Source organism: Nymphalis io, chromosome 15 (assembly GCF_905147045.1).
Source record: "Nymphalis io chromosome 15, ilAglIoxx1.1, whole genome shotgun sequence".
Lineage (NCBI taxonomy): Eukaryota > Metazoa > Arthropoda > Insecta > Lepidoptera > Nymphalidae > Nymphalis > Nymphalis io.
In genome coordinates, this window is record NC_065902.1 from 4,875,952 (window position 1) to 4,894,300 (window position 18,349).

The 18,349-nt window shown below is 30.3% G+C and overlaps 2 protein-coding genes across 2 annotated transcripts in view; one reads left to right on the plus strand and one right to left on the minus strand.

Annotated features, from left to right (window-relative positions):
- Positions 1-18,349, plus strand: part of LOC126773580 (transcription factor 15-like) — a 74,188-nt gene that overhangs the window by 45,719 nt on the left and 10,120 nt on the right. The window lies entirely within an intron of this gene.
- LOC126773546 (dual oxidase) overlaps positions 1-18,349 on the minus strand; it is a 38,783-nt gene that overhangs the window by 19,212 nt on the left and 1,222 nt on the right. The window contains exon 2 of the mRNA XM_050494473.1: positions 10,960-11,049. Coding sequence (XP_050350430.1) covers positions 10,960-11,038 — 79 coding nt within the window. The 5' untranslated portion in view covers positions 11,039-11,049. The remainder of the gene's footprint in view (positions 1-10,959; positions 11,050-18,349) is intronic.

The following is an 18,349-nucleotide window of genomic DNA, read 5'->3' on the forward strand; positions in this document are numbered from 1 at the left end:
AACAATAAAAAAAAAAAAATTTTTTACAGTTTAAATAAGATTTATTGTAGAATGATATCCAAAATGGTGTTTGAGCATTGTGTCCTACCAAAAAATTTCTATGTTGTTACCATGCTACTAGTTACCTTATGATAATCATCTAAATGACTAACATAAATAAATATCGAAGTTTTCCAGTTTAACGTGTGAGTGAGTTAGTGTAACTATAGGCACAAGGGACATATGCTGCTAGGTTTTTATTTTGGACGGAGCAGTGACGGTGTACATAAGGAATGGTTCACACTTATTAAAGGGTGGTTGTCAACATTACACATTTAGTCACCACTGTAAAGTTTCCGAATTTACCCGTCTGCATTCGTACTAAAATAAAAATAAAAACATGGTAGCGCATTGCCAATGTAAGGTATAGTTTATACTTTTTACTCGTAAGGTGACATACTATTTGCCCACTTTCATATTGTAAATTTAAAAAAAAGACATCACTACGTTACATGCTTTTGTATTCTACGTTGCTATTATTACATACTATTGTTACGATTTGACAGCCTATATAAGTGTATAATTGTTTTGCAACTTTTGGCATTAATAAACAATTAACACGATCAAGATAATAGAAAGGTATATAACGTTATTAGCTGTCAACAGTCGACCTCTTCAAGACCGGTGGGCGTAACGAGTCTCACTCTACATACAGTTACGAAATATACATAGCTTCATTCAGTCATTATATAAAGAGCAGAACACTATGTCATAGGTAACTTTATACCGAGTACCTTGGAGACATATTGGAAACTTACAATGTATCGATAAGTAATCCATATGAAATTACAATATACCTGTATATTTTATTATCTTTGTGTAATATATGTAGTAGAATATTTTAAAATGTTACCTTAAAAATTAAAGAAAAAACGGCTTCCCGGATTTAATTAATTTGTTGTCAGTTTCACTTTGGTTGATATAAGGAGTTTAACGATACTCCGTACGTCCAAATCTAGTCAGGGCATTTAAATGTTATTATGGAATAAATAAATACATACATTCATGAAACCAGAAAATATTAGTTAATTTTTCATAATGAAACTTAGGAGATCCCTTTAGTAAGTTGTTAAATTAGAAAATTTAATAGATTATCTGAACCACAGTATCTTTATCGTTTATCTATAAAACGGGTATTTATTCGAATGCGCTTATCTCTGAAACTACCAGTCGTATTTGAAAAAACTCTTTGCAATTGAAAGCCCAATTTCTAAGAAAATGTATAGGCAATTTTTATTTACATCACGCTATGGCCCACGGGAGCGAACCTGGCACATTTACGCAGGTGAAACCATGCTCACTGGCTAGTAAGGATAATAATTCGTATATGTTAATTGAATACAATTCTTTGCTTAGTGACTCGTAAGCTTTCAAACGTTAATTCTGTTCTTATTTAAAGGTAGTGAAATAGACTCACGCTATAATGTCAGACGGCGAGTCGGGACAATAAATTATGCTGCGATATGTCTCAACTCGTGCGCCTGTGTCGCCTCCACCACTGACAGCTTCGAAGTAGGTTAAATCGATACAAGCATGTATGTAACAGTAATGACTTTTAAATTAAATCCAAAAGGATAAATTATATTTTATAAGTTTCAAGTTATCTATAAAATTGATATTTTATTACGTGTTGTACCAATAGCAAGCAAAATAGTTGTTATAATTTTTTTACACACAGCTTTGGTTATGTAGGTAGATAAAAATAAAATACTTATATTTATTATTAAATAAGTTTTAACACTTGAAAGATGAGTCCAGTACCTACATTTACAATAAATAATATTGTTCATTTATAAAACCTGATTCTCTAAAGTTACTTAAATATAAATATTTTTGGCATAATCGATGGTTGCTATATAAGAAATAAACTTTAATAGTAACAGATTTTTTATTTGTCTGTTTTTGTGAAAATCAATTAATGCTTATGGTAATTAGTACAAAAAATGATTCAATTAGCTTTACGTACCATTAATTATTTAAGAAAACGATGTTCAAACATTATATATTTTACGGATGAATGAAATAAAAACAAGCGGATGCTTCGTGTACAAAAACAAATCCGGTATCATCAGACAGATAAATTATATTAATAACACAGTGCTTTTTTGTACTAACATATGTTTTTGCGAAGTGAGATCATAGTAATTACTGTATTGCATCCTTCCACAAAGCCTAATTGTGTCTGTATCGTGTTATTTTTTACAAGCTTTTATTAAAGTGCACCTGATAATTTGTGAGTCAATTTTTGCAACTGTATGTTAAACTAGTTCCACCAATCGAGCTTTATACTCTTGGTATTTAAGATTATTAGTAATTTAATTACTACTACATGCAGCACAAACAAATGGGAGAAATAGCTTGTAAGTATCCCACAGTTGTGCTAAGGCCTTCTTTCCATTTGAGGATTTGATATGGAGCTTGGTATATATGTTGCAGATTTTCATCCGATACATGAAGGTTTCCTCGATGGAACATGATATTTTTTTTCATCTTCGAGCACAAGATAAATTATAAACAAAAATTAAGTACATGAAATTTCAGTGGTAAACTACGGTGGGTGGCAATCTACGGTTAAGATTCACGTGTACCGCTCCGCCGGACTATCTCGGCTTACAGACGAACACTTTAAAAAAAAAGTATTTGAGCTTCAATAATTTCAAAATGTGATTTTAAAAACTTACGTTTCATGAATGTTTTACTGGTGGTAGGGCTTTGTGCAAGCTCGTCTGGGTAGGTACCACCCACTCATCAGATATTCTACCGCAAAACAGCAATACTTGATATTGTTGTGTTCCGGTTTGAAGGGTGAGTGAGCCAGTGTAATTACAGGCACAAGGGACATAAAATCTTAGTTCCCAAGGTTGGTGGCGCATTGGCTATAAGCGATGGTTGACATTTCTTACAATGCCAATGTCTAAGAGCGTTTGGTGACCACTTACCATCAGGTGGCCCATATGCTCGTCCACCTTCCTATTCTATAAAAAAAAAAAAAAAAAAAAAAAAAAAAAAAAAAAAAAAAAAAAAAAAAAAAAAAAAAAAAAAAAAAAAAAAAAAAAAAAAAAAAAAAAAAAAAAAAACAAATAATACTCAATAGCAGACTTCTTTTGAATCGGTGTTGTATAACTTTTTTAGAGTTTAGTGTTGAAATATTTTCCTCCTTATTTCACTGACTTCTCTAGCCAAATAACAGCCATTTCTTTATCCGCTCGAGGACTTAGAATTTAAAATGAAGATGTTGCTTTTTAATAATGCTACTTAATAATAATTATTATACGATATGTATACGTTATTTTGTCAAACAGCGATAGTTATCTTTATGCTTTTTTTGGCGTTTTTCATATAACTTTACTATATAGATGTTTATTACATGGCCTTGCTATTACATTCTCTCCTGGCCATTTTGGCTCTTATGTTCTTTTTGTAGTTGTTTGGTTATCAGGTAAACATTTTTATGCACGATAAAAAACCTATCGATTATATAATCTCTAAGGAAACAATTATCTACTTAACCTGTGTTAATATATGTGCGTGTAAATACATGGCAGGTTAATAATATGTGAGAACGGAAAGATGTATTACTTAGAATATTATGTAGGAATTTATATTTTATAGTAACCAAGTGCACTCGTAATATGTTTTATTATATAATAATTTTAATAAATGCACATATGTAAACAGATTATTTATTGCGTGCGTGAGGTTTCGTTTGTACAGAAATAATACAATATATCAGTTTATCGCCGTTCACTGCTGGACGAAAGCCTCCCCCATAGAACGCCAACTATCCCGATCTTAGGCAGCCCGCATCCATCCCGTACCTGCCACCTTTTTTAAATCGTCGATCCACCTTGCCGCAGGGTGGCAGGGAAATCCTGTACTACGTTTGCGTAAGCGTGGTCTACACTCTAACACGTGTCGGCTCCATCCGCTATCAATGACTCTGGAGACATGACCAGCCCACTTCCACTTCAGCGTGCTTATTCTTAGCGCGAGTTCTCTGGCGAACGTCCTCATTTTGGATTCTATCTGCCAGAGAAACCCCAAGCATCGCACGTTCCATAGCTCGCTGAGCGACCTTAAATTTATGGACCAGTCCTACGGTGAGTGTCCACGTTTCGGCGCCGTAATTCATTACAAGCACTGATTAAATACCCTGGTCTTAAGCGACTGTGGGATCGACGATTCAAAAATATGACGCAATAATACAATATTATATCTTAAAACTTAAGTTTTTATTTACCTTAAAAACAACATGGTACCAATTATTTTCTAAATACTTAAAATAATATACGTATATGGATATATAATAAATAGAAATACTCCGCAGACATTGCCCCGCGTATATAATGTGAATATGAACAATTTTTTATGACTTCCAGTGGAATGGAATGAACCAGAAGTTGTATGATGCAGCGTCATTTAACGACGACTTACGACAACGCTCTGTATAAAAACCTTCTCGGTGAAATAATATGTATATGTGCTAACTTTCATGGTAGTCGGAGTCTATTGATATCAAACAGATATACCAACATCCATAAAACATTCATATCCATAAGATTTATGTACCTTTCGCGAAAATCAATTAAAAACAATTATTAGATTCTTAGAGGACTTTCTAATCGTAAAGTTAATTTACATGCAAATTGAAATTCCCAATTCTTATACATTTTTTTAATATTTATATTGCTTTTTTTTTCTTTGCGTATTTATCCTTCTTTCTATATAAATATCTATATGATCAGTATAAATGCAATGTTGAGTGTAGACCCTTAAATTACCCGTGCGCTAGTGGAACGGCTGGCTAGTAATAATAACTATAACACTGAAAGGATATACGCAATAAAATAAAGTATAATCGTTTATCAGTTGTCAATGTTTCTCAAGTTAATGAAGAATCTCAAAGAATATTATTACTACTCTAACGTACGTTATATTACGCATCCATGCTTTTTTTGAAATGCATCGCTGATGGCATTAGAATAATTGGTCGGTGGGTGGTATCTATCCAAAGCCCTACCAAAAATACGTGTATATAGTATGTTTTATATAATTATAATTTATATATAAAAAATTAAATTAAAAGCTGCAAAAGAAAATGATGAAGCGAATAAGCGACGCAATTATTCGTCTCTAAATTTAAAATTATATTTTTATTACCGAAAACTAATCCTGTCTCTGTAATTATAATAGTTTTCAAGTTATCACTGATTACCAGCAATATTAAGCAAATTTTTATCCTCTTATCTCTGTAACCGAATGTTAAAGAATAACGGCTACCGCATTGAAAATACGAGAATATAATTATGTATGGCCGTGCGTATTAAAAAATGGGGTCCATAGTATATTTTTTTTAGTGTCTGTTACGTAATTTGTCTAAAAGTTGTATGTCCTAATTATAATATATATTGACTTTTATAATTGTCCTGAAGTATGTATTTACAAAAGAAGAGTAGTATATATTTAGTATATCAGTTGTCTGGTTTCCATAGTACAAGCTCTGCTTAATTTGGAATCAGATCGCTGTGTGTTAATAATGTTCCAGGATATTATTATTATAATTATAATATATATTAACTTTTTATTAAGTAACACACATGTCAATCCAGCAATGTAAGGAATCTGACTACGGTAAGTATTAAGATTCCTTATATTGCTGATTGTAAAAGTTGTTTTTCTCATTATTTCGATAATAAGGTACACGTAGACACAATATTATTTTATTGAAATATGTTACATAATAAGTAACCCGCTCAATAGCGTTATTATCAATATTAAATCTGATCTTTATGGTGCCCAGATAAATACTTCCGATGTAATATAGAAAGCAAAAGTTTCGAGTTGTAATACTTTTACTTTATGGTTTTATATGTTTAACACATATTAAAAAGAATGAATAATAAATAAAAGTTTAAGACTAGAAAAGTTATTAAAAACCTTACTGAAACTTGATAAATTGGAAGTTGTATTACATAGAAATAAGTTTATTTCAGAATCAGAATAGAAAATACGTTCAAGAACTAGGTAGGATAGGTAAATTTGCCGAAAGTATGAGTTAATAGTATTTTTGGGAGGTTTTTTGGTAAAGCGTTTCCTACGTATTATAATAATACGTTCCTGGCGTATTACGTCGGTTATATTACAAGGTAAGATCTAGTATCTTAGAAGAATTTAGTATAAGACGTAACATAAGCAAGATGTAGATATGGAAAATTACAACAGCGCGATTTTTAAGGCATTTCCTGCCTTGCACAACCACTCTAGTGAACCAGCTTTCTCTGGCAACTTCCGAACCGATATGACTAGGACCCTTCAAGAAAAGAGCCTACTCATTCCTTAAAGGCCGGCAGCGCACCTGCAAGCCATGTCCATGGTGTTGCATGTTCATCGGTGTCCATCGGTAGTCAATTTTCATTAGGTGAGCCTCCTGCCCGTTTGCGCCCCTCTTATAATGAAAAAAATGTATTTATCTTTACAGTAAAGAATTAAGTTTTGTTTGTTTTTTTTTTCGGTTTTACGCAAAAAAAAAAATTATAAATAAGAAAAGTTTTTGTTATTTTAATTTCCTCGACTACATATTTTATAGACACATCACAGTAATCATCTATGCAATTAAAATGAAAAAAATAATAAAAACAATTAATAGTCCCAAAGTATCCTCATCAAAATTACTAACATGTTTCTTTTAAACGTGTATGTAGTATTTATTTTTATACTATTATCAAACAAATTCAAACTACTATAGTAAAAAAAATACCTTATAATACCTAATAAATATATTTACTTCAATTAGTGGACCTTCCTCTAAAACTTTTTTTTTTGTAATCAACGTTATCAGTTGCTGCATCTTTTTGTATTATAATTTTGTAGTTTAAAAACAAATTTTAATATAAAATGTAAAATTTTATATTAAAATTATATAATTAAAATGTAAAATTTTATATTAAAATTTGTTATTCAAATATGAATTTGATTTATGGTCTCACTGACGATACTTACTTAATAATAAGGAACATTATTTGTAAAATGAAAAATGTGAAAGTGCTCAAACGGAAACTAAAGTGACAGATTTGGATTAAATTAGACAATTAATCATAGTTCTCTTGTTATAATGAAATTTATCGACGCAACAGACACAATTATGTGTGTAACGTGTGTTTCTTATTCGTAATGATGAAGTTTTAAACGAAGCACTGCAATTACCAAAGTGACCTTCGCTCGCTTTCACTCGACATGTGCAAAACGATCGCTCTGCACGGTGTGCGTGACCGGCTGCGGGTAGACAGTATAACTATTGATAAGCATACTTTTTGGTTGAACTATAAATTTCATCACCCGATTAACAGACAAAATGAAAAAGTAAATTCAGTCAGGAGTCAGTCAGAGTCAGTCAGTCACTCTAAATCATTTCGCCAGATAAATCTATTTTTGATTGATTTATTATTATTTTTTATTAGAATGGGCCACCTAATGGTAAGTGGTTACCAGCAACTGTATACATTGGCACTGTTGGAAATATTAATCATTCCTTACATCGTCAAAGTGCCACTTTTCACATTTCACTTGTGACGGTGAAATGTGAAAAGCTAGCTAGCTAGCTCATACACACTTAAAACCAAAATCAAAGCCACCACCAGCTAAATGTAGGTATCGTCGTAGGCGTTCAGTATTCGTTTCTTTAATATTATAATGACACGTGGGTTATTATGTATGGACGTTGAAGTATTAAGTGGTGGTAGGGCATTGTGCAAGCTCGTCTGGGTAGGTAACAACCACTCATCATCAGATATTCTACCGCAAAACAGCAGTACTTGATATTGTTGTGTTCCGGTTTGAAGGGTGAGTGAGCCAGTGTAATTATAGGCATTAGAGATATAAAAACATAGTTCCCAAGGTTGGTGGCGCATTGATAGCCAATGTAAGTAAATGTAAGCGATGGTTGACAATGCCAGAGGGCGTTGGTGACCACTTACCATCAGGTGGCCCATATGCTTCTCCGCCTTCCTATTCTAGAAAAAAAACAGTAACAGCCTGTGTATGTCCCACTGCTGGGCTAAAGGCCTCCTCTCCTTTTTTTGAGGAGAAGGTTTGGAGCTTATTCCACCACGCTGCTCCAATGCGGGTTGGTAGAATTCACATATGGCAGAATTTCAGTGAAATTAGACACATGCAGGTTTCCTCACGATGTTTTCCTTCACCGTAAAGCACGAGATGAATTATAATCACAAATTAAGCACATGAAAATTCAGTGGTGCTTGCCCGGGTTTGAACCCACGATCATCGGTTAAGATTCACGCGTTCTTACCACTGGGCCATCTCGGTTTTTTAAAAAAAACAGTGTGTAGGTTTATTTACACCTTATATTTTAGTACATTTATAAAGTGTAAATATTATGTGGAATGTGTAACTGAGTTTATTTATATGGTTTTTCTATACAGATGTATTAAAATTAATCCACATTTACTTTATGATAGGTAAGATTCAGGTACTGAATGTCATTATAATTCAAGTCAAATCTATTGATTATATATTTTATATTATTATTAAAAAAAAATGTTATCAATTTGAAAACTTCAAAGAAATACAGCTCAAGTTGGCCTTTTCAACAAATCGTGAATGTTTTGTAGCATGCGACATTTAAATGTCAAAATGATCTATATATTATAAATGTATCATATTTAATTTAAACTACATAATTGTTACAGCTTCATCCTTTAAAAAAAAAAAACAAATTTCGGATTCACATAGTTTTAATTTTTACTTATAACTTTAAATATTACTTTTTATTTGAATTAAAAAAATGTCCCTGACATACCGGAAGCGGAACTGCAACCAAGGTCGTAGGGAAATGTTCCTAGACGAGTTTCGTGACTGGTGGTGCGCACGCGCCTAAAATGTCAAGATCTTGACGTCTAGTCAACGACTTCAATTAAAGTTGTTATCATAGAATAGACGCTTCTTGAAAGAATTTTATTTGTAGCATTTATGTTGCATTTAAAACTAAAATAAATTGCAGTAGTTGTAATACGAGAGAATTATATATGTATTTACATAAAATCGACTTAAAAGCATTACCTGCATAGACATTTATTTATTTAAACCATCATATTAAATCAGAAACAAAATGTGAACGATAATAACTGCTATAGTGTATGTGATGCAATTATTAAACACTTAAACTATAAATATATCTAAAAAAAATCTACGTTCAGACAAGTTTTTAAGAATAATACAATGATATTTAAATATTTAAAATACCTAATCAGTTACTCAAGTCGGGACAACTATGTAAAAACATATTTTGCTTTGACTCAAGTTCGAATTCAAACGAAGTAATGTTCCAAAGCGCGAAATTAAAACATTTTCCTATAAATAATTTAAAAAAACATTCTATCGTTCATGTCATTTAGGTTTTGATCCATTATTTCCTTTATCGAATAAAATTAACTCCAGCTATTGGAATAAAATTATAAGATTAATACAGTCTTCTTGTGCAGTCTGAAAGAAATTGAAAAATGCAAATGTAGTATTCAGTAGTCGGTAACATAAAAATGCGTAATCCTTTACTAAATACACCGCTGTCGGTTATTCGTGACCGATCAATACGTACGGTGACAATGAGAAACACAACGAGTTCACATCCTTGTTTTGTAAACCTACGTGCAAATGAACATCCGTCTCAAGATTAATCGCGGTCTTTTCATCGTACACCAGAAAACCCACATTTTATGAATTCGTAAAGCAAATTACTATACTTTGCTGTGTTCAAATGTAAAATTATCGTAATACATCATGGGTTCGAGTAACATTTTTTTATAGTTTAGGATTTTTTTTTTTTTATAAAAAATATTAAACGGGTAAATGGGCCACCTGATGGTAAATGTTCACCATCGCCAAGGTATATTAGCATTGTAAGTTATATTAACCATTCCTTATATCTTCACCAACCTTGGGAACCAAAATGTTATGTCCCTTGCGCCTGTGCCTTTCAAACCGGACCACAATAATACTACGTATTATTGTTTTGCGGTAGAATATCTAATGAGTAGGTGGTACCTACCCAGACGAGCTTACACAAAGCCCTATCACCAGTATATAGTATAGTATATGTTTCTTTTAAACGTTTATGTAGTTAACCCAGACGGTCTTGCTCAAAGCCCTACCACCAAGTAAATTACACCACGGTATTCATGTTACACATTTTTTTTAATGATATGATAAACCAGTATGGTCTCATTGTAAGTTCAAAACTAAACAATGAACAATCTCCCATTTAATTGTGCCATACGTGTTCATATTATGATTATGAAGTATTCCGATTTCACATACAATATTTATCGACGGTACATAAATAATCCTACAAAAAATAATAAAAACACCGTATGTCTGTTACATATTAAAATTGTTGTTGACGTTGATTTTGATTTCAAAATACCTTTATTATTTTAATAAATTTAATTTAAAAGCTTTTGAAGAATGAGTGTTAAGCTAAGTAACTGTATTAATAAAAACGTTAATATATACTAATATTATAAATGCCAAAGTATCTCTGTCAGTGTATTACACTTTATTTACACTGTTGTATGTGTATTGCAAGTATTGCGAAACACTTGAGCAGAACTTGCCGTAACTTGTTTGTTAATATTAATAATCTACTTGCAAAGTTCAATGGTTGTTATTTAATAGTTGATAATGAAGTATAACTTAGTTTGGAGTTAATTATTAAATTTATTTATTTCTGTTAATGTTCACGAAAGCTGGTTTAAAGAAAATCTTAATTCATATGATATTTTATGTATGGGATAACAATAATATATAGAAAATAATCTAGTCTAGTCTTTTATCGTATGTTTCGATGTCCTAAATTAAGAAATGCTTGCTCACATAAGAACATAAAACTGTAAATAAATCAATATATACCTGGATCACTCCAACATGAAGATATACATGCCAATAACGTTAGTAGGCATCCGAAGCCGCAAGGTTTGATGGTAGCCATCGTAGGAAGCCCTGTAAAGAAAGAAAATGAACCTTTATATGACGTTCACAACGAACTTGGAACTATAGCCAATATGATGCGAATAGAACCGAACCGTAAGATTAAAATGCGGGCAATTATTTGTGTTTTTGTATTAAAATTGAAAGAATACATCGTCATGAGATGAACTTCTAGAACATGTTTATCTGACGAAACACAAAACAGCAGCGTTTTTAGTTATCGTAAAACGAAATGGACAAACTTCACGTCTGAAGTTCTTCTATCATGTCATTTCATACATGTGTACTTAGATAAATTAAGAAAACAATGTCAAGTTTGTTTGTAATGTGAATATAATTATAAGGCAATTTAAAGGTTTCATACAACTTGTATAAATAAATCTAAATTGACATGTTGATAATTTAAGAAATATAAATATTTATAATTAAAATTCATAGCCATATCTTCTATCTGTAATCAGGACATATGTTAAGTTTATATGTAAGTAATAAAATAATCGAAGTCAAGGTAAAATGGGAATTTTAAAGAACAATTTTACTGCTTAAAATTACTTTTTAACGATATAGTAGGTATAATTTATTATTTTTAATCCAACGTCAATATTAATTGCAACTCCAAAGAGCATATTGTTTATTTTTTGATTATTATTAAAGTGAATGTCAATATCAGAAACACAATATTGCGTTTCTCTGACATGTATAAAATTAATTTAGCGAAATCGAAGTAGACAAATTGCCTAACAATATTTTAGTACAAATATATAAATATATATGCATTTAGATAACAACATATGACTAATTTGTATTCTGTATTAATTGATCATGCCGTGGAGTTCGAAGGAACTTAACCGAAAATCGTGTGTATAAATTCGCTATGGTTTTATTCATCTCGTTGTAAATAAATCTGCAAGCGTTGAAATAAATTCTGATGAATATTTTTTTTCTCTTTGTAACTATTCTCAACCCTTACTTATATTATAAATGCAAAAGTGAATGCTTTGTTTCTTACGCTTTCACGTCTTAGTAGTCAAGCGATCATCATGAAATTTTGCGTAAACGTTGTCAGGGATACAGAAAAGGAAAAAAGGAACCTAGCCCTTCCTCGTCAAGTTGGTCGTAACTGCGGGCGGACACTAGTAATATATAATAATCAATTAAACTAATTTGAGTTCTACTTAAAAAAATAAAATGACTTAAGTTTTAAACAATTTTATCAGCTGCAATCATTGCGGTACAAAAAAAAAACAACATTTTACGGTTATTGTTCCATTATACGAACTTACTATAACATATAACAGAATTTGAGGTCAATAAACTCTTTACATCGAGCTTCGCTAAACGACTTGACTTTAAATCATTTAAATAATTGTTGAAATTCTTGCTAAGCTTTTTCTTTTTTTGTTCGTTATCATACAATGTTTGCTTAAGCAAACATTTATGCACTAATTTCTTTAAGTACGCTGACTAGAATATAAAAACCGTATAACGTATTAAGATTACATAATCCTATGATTTTTTTACATAACTTAGTATATTTTTTAATTAATTCGTCTTCTCATATCCAAATAAAGCCAAAGAATTATTTAAATGTCTTTATTATCAACAATATCTTGAGAATAGCTTCACACAAGGTATGTGATTAGTGTTGCTAACAGCTTGTCCCAACATGGTTTCTCCAAAACAGATCTTGTCCATATTCGATGTTGGCAATACTTACGCAAATTATGTCAACTTGTAAGTCCGTAGACCTTCACACACGATTTTATTACTTTACTCTATAATGTAAGGTTGTTCACATTTGTTTTAATTTCATTGCTTGATTTTTAAACGATGTTTTATAAGACCTTGAGTCTTGATACATCCTGAGCATTGTATATTGTTAAGTTATTTGCAGGCGATATTTTTGTTGTTTGACAAAGCCCTTGGTACTAGGTTTTTACATAGCAAGTTTAAACGTTCACTCTATAAATAAAGCCTACAAAAAAAATGTTTTTAAGCAAGTCAAATTTGTCTTTTAGATTGTTAGATATATACTCGTCTTTAGATTATTATTTCTTACACAGATACTTTACAAAATATAAGCGGTATTTGTATTGTTACTTATCCACATATTTTAGTGTTCTGTTAAATTGAAAAGGATCAAATTAAGGTTTCACAATGCAAGCCAAGGTGCAAGGGCAGATAAAGATACTCTGACGCTTGGCCAACATTAAACATGCTTACACGCATTACAAAACATTAGATTGAACGGCGGATGACCATTATGTGTACAAACTGTTCTCAATTAAACATTGTTTTGGTGTATAAATCTTAAAATAAGCGAGTTTCTTTTTACCTATTTCGTTTTGGTAGAAAACGCTTTATATTAAAAAAAATTGTAAGATCTGATATAAGTTTAAAGTTAAATTTACAGCTTATGAAGTAAAAATATTGTAAAACGAGTCAATTATATTAACTAATGGCTAATATAATAAATACTTTTATTTTATTTAAATTGCAAGTAGTAATAATCGTACGTTAACATATTTACTGTTAAAAAAAACTAATATAGGTAATTGTTTTATTGCACAACTCGAATATAAAAAATCTATAGTAAACAATTTAATTAAAAGTTAATTTTTCTTTTCAATTTATTTAAATGTAGTTTTTTTTTCTTTTTATTGTTTAAGCAGTTTTTTTTCATTTAAGTAGAGCTTAATATTAACTGCTATTCTTCTAGATACAGCTATAAGCAATTTTTTGTCTTGTTATGATCTATGTTTACTCTACTAGTTATCACAAATTAAGTGTTTTTATGTATAACTTTTATTTCTTTTGTTAGATTTTATTAAAAAATAAATAAAGAGCGGTGGTGCTCTTTTTATCGGACTAATATATCGCGATTCACTCTATTTTTTTATATGTCTAATTAGACGATAAATATAATATGTTATATTTTAAATAAATTGATTAGGTACGTTTAAATATTATAGTTAGTACGTAAGTATGTTGGTTTCAACCTAAGTGAATTTAGATATTTTTCTTAATTTTAACCAAATATTATTATTACTACATTTTCGTTTCTTTATTCATAGTTTAAGCTATGCTTGTACTGTGTTCTATTTTTTACAAATGCCTGAGAAACGCAGCGACTACTCAAGATGAATCGATAAGCTACGGCGTTATTAAATAAAATAATGAGCAGTCATGTTTAATTATGCTTATGCAAGCCGTTGAATTTGACCCATAAATGCGAACAAGGCCGGCTTACCAAACTGATGATGTTTGATGACCCAGACAATTCACCACGGAAGTTATAACTAGCGATATCACTTATACTTGATTTTATATCAACAACTTTCATTGAATTTAACTAATTGTGTTATGTATACAAGATTATATATTTTATTTAAGTTTATTCTTTTTATTAGGTTTACATACAATTATACTTGTAAATACAACAAATAAGCAGTAAATTGCTGAAATTACTACAAATTATATATAAAAATTTAACTCAGCGGAAACAAAAATTAAATTACTGATAAATATAATATTAAAGTCGTTTTATATTAAAGCAAATTTTAGCTAAATAAATCAAGTACTTATTTTAATTTATATAGAAATAACAACAAAGGATATGTTCTACAAATAAAAACAATTTAAAGGCTAAATTAAGTATTAGGGCAAAGACTTTTATGTACCTGTCTATGTTTTTTTACGTATCGAGAACGGACTACCATTAAAGGAGCTGTAATATATTTGAATGGTTAACTCAAAGCGTGCTTTGGCTTGAGTACAAGGCATTGCAAGACACATTATAAATCACTCAGATAAATATTGTTCAGAATAGACAAATTGTAGGGTTGATTCATGCTATTACAATTCGATTCAACAAACCAATTCATTTAATATGATATATTTCTTACTAAAACTTGTTCTGGGTAACATTCAAAAAGAACATAATATTTTTCGTGCAAATACAACATTTACTTTGGAGCATTTTTTATTTCGCCACCGTCTCTAAAATACAATGTCACGATAATATTGTAAAATAATTGAAACTCCATGTAATTTTTTACTAAAATATTTTATTCCGGAAGTCTCATATGGTCTTCCAATAGAGCAAAATGAAATAGTTATAGTTTAGGTACATTTAATGAAGCAGTTACTATTGTATATGTAATGATATCCCTGTGCTTGGGAAGAATCAACCTGCCAGCAAAACATGTTTTTGTATGATAGACATCAGGCTGACGGCCTGCCGTTAAAGTCTGTCAAAATTTCTTCCACGCCTATATACTAAGCTGACCCCAAATAAATGAAAAACAATATGACAATGATAATAAATGTTACCCATAAAAGTTAAGTTTTAGCAAGAATTATATCGTATTAAATGGATTGGTTTGTTAAAAGAAATATATAAATTTAATCACTAGTAAATAATGTAATAAATAATTCTGAAAGTCTATGAGTATTTTAACAAAAACAGGCGAAGGTAATCTTCGTATTCGTGACTGTTTGATATCGATTTTATATTAATCATACTCAATACATCAAACTGCACCTTACAAATGAATATTCCGATTGTGGAATTTAAAACGCTGTATAATTTGGAATTAGTTTACAAATCAAAACTTGTACTCAAACGAGTGTCTATAGATGGATCGTTTAACAGAAAATCTGTTTAGGAAACTTGATCATGGTCAATTAATTCGTGTGATCTTTAAAAAAAACAGTAAAGCTACAAGCTACGCCTTTGATTATGATACAGCTGAGTTAAATACATCATATCTCGCAATCACATTTTATCCAAAATCTCATCCACTATATATGAACAAAAAATTAAATCAGTTTCTATGTTTAAACATTTTTAGAATGGAATCACAAAAACATTAGTATTTATTTAAATGATTCTATTACATATTTATTGTATGTAGGATAATATATTTATCTAATATTCATTGATTATTTCAGCGTTGTGCTGCACATATGTTTGTTTTTCTTTTCAAGGCTTATTGATTAACCTACGCAATGTGGTGTACAATAAAAATTGAAAAAATAATAGTAGTAATTACTTTTGTTTCGAGTTTTTATTCAGTTTGTGACGTTCATATATGATTGTGGTTTCACGTTATCTTAAATCTCTTCTTGTCTTGTTATATTACTTGAACGACTTGTTATTTATTATAACGGCAATGTTTTTTATTAGAATAATAAAAAAGTAAATTTATTTCTTCGTAAAATGTTAAAGTACATATGTACGTATAATAAAGTGAAAAAATATTTTAAATGTTTGTTGATATTCGGTTTTAAATTATATGAAATATATAAGTACTTAATGTACTCGTGTAATCTTTCTTTCTTTCTATGACGCTCTTGGATACATTTATAAGTTTATTATTTTACTAGATGATGCTGGACAGACAAATAGACAGACAAAAGCCTAGAACGTCCACGTTCGTTTTTTTTTGACAAATTTATGCAAAAAACACACGGTTTCTACTCATTTATTGTATGTATAGCTTAGATGAAAAGTCCCATTACAACATATTAATGTTATGTCTATTTGGCAATAAATCTGTGAATCAAATACATGTAGCAGAGGAAAATATCTAGTTAATTTTTTAGCATTATAGTTATGAAGTCATTAAATATTATCGATTCAAATTTAAGCAATGTTCTTATACTTTTTAACCGACCGAAAAATAGGTTCTCCGTTCGACCTGTATGGATGTAAGTCTGTTTGTATTTTCTCAAAAACTACTGATCCCATTTGGATGGGGTTTTCGTTATTTAATAAGTGTTTGAGCCGTTTAGAAAATCAAACAAGATCCACAAAAAGAATTTTAAAGAAAATTATGTTATGCCCATTGCAAGCAATGTAAATGACAGAAGTCTATTTGAAGCTGATGTATGAGGACAAAATAGACTAATTAAAAATATATCGTGAATTACAAATAAAGATATTCAATAAAACACCTCTATAATAACCGACAGTGACAAGCTCTTTTAAGTAATATTTTAATTTATATTTGTGCTGTTAAGTTCGTAGTAATATAAACGAATACGGCTATTGACTCAAATTACGTTTGAATGAAAACATTCGTAATCATACAACTAACATCTGACGACATACAATGCAATAACGGCACCTTAAGGCGTAGGGCAAGCTACGATACAGTGACATGTATTCAATATTACCATATTATTCATATTAAAAAAGCAATAAAATTTATTACATAATAAATAGTCAAGTATTAACAAAAACTAGTATATTACTATATAACTATAACTAGTATATTACTAGTGTATTACTAACAAGTAATAAATAAATATATATATATATATATATATATATATATATATATATATATATAATATATAATATATTTATATATATATAAATACTGTACAATTATCTATATACAAATACTGTATATATTATGTCCGAGTGGAATGGCGGCAAGAATGCTAGTGACATTTCCCTATTGAATTCTGATTCTTATTATTTAGTTTGAATTTTAACCAGTTCTATCTTAAATAGAAAAATACATAACATGTATACAAAATGTTCAAATAGTACGAATATTTTTTTTTTTTATAGAATAGGAAGGCGGACGAGCATATGGGCCACCTGATGGTAAGTGGTCACCAAACGCCCTTAGACATTGGCATTGTAAGAAATGTCAACCATCGCTTATAGCCAATGCGCCACCAACCTTGGGAATTAAGATTTTATGTCCCTTGTGCCTGTAATTACACTGGCTCACTCACCCTTCAAACCGGAACACAACAATATCAAGTATTGCTGTTTTGCGGTAGAATATCTGATGAGTGGGTGGTACCTACCCAGACGGGCTTGCACAAAGCCCAACCATCAGTATTATAATATTTGACATACATAACAAGTATGATCAATAATAATTATAGAAATTAAATCGCACCTTTATTTAATATACGAAATCCCTTATAATTTCTGTAAAGTATGTATTTATGTAATCATTTATAAAAACAAAGAAATTATCTTTTATCATAACGTGTACTTAAATAATTCAGCGGTTTTAGAAACCGCTAACTTTACGCCTATTATAAATATATTTTGTACGTTAAGATTATTCACCTATAGGCCGTTTCAAAGTCTACACTTAGCTTTATAACAACGATTGCGTTGCCCATTTGCATTGTAATAGGTCATTGGCAGGATGCTTACAGATCCTGAATGAATCACTCGTTTTTCACGCGTATAGAAATCCGTGACCACGTGACATAAAGTTTACGAAAAGCTGATTTTGAAATATAATAATGAAAATTAACAGTAGATTCGATTACCATA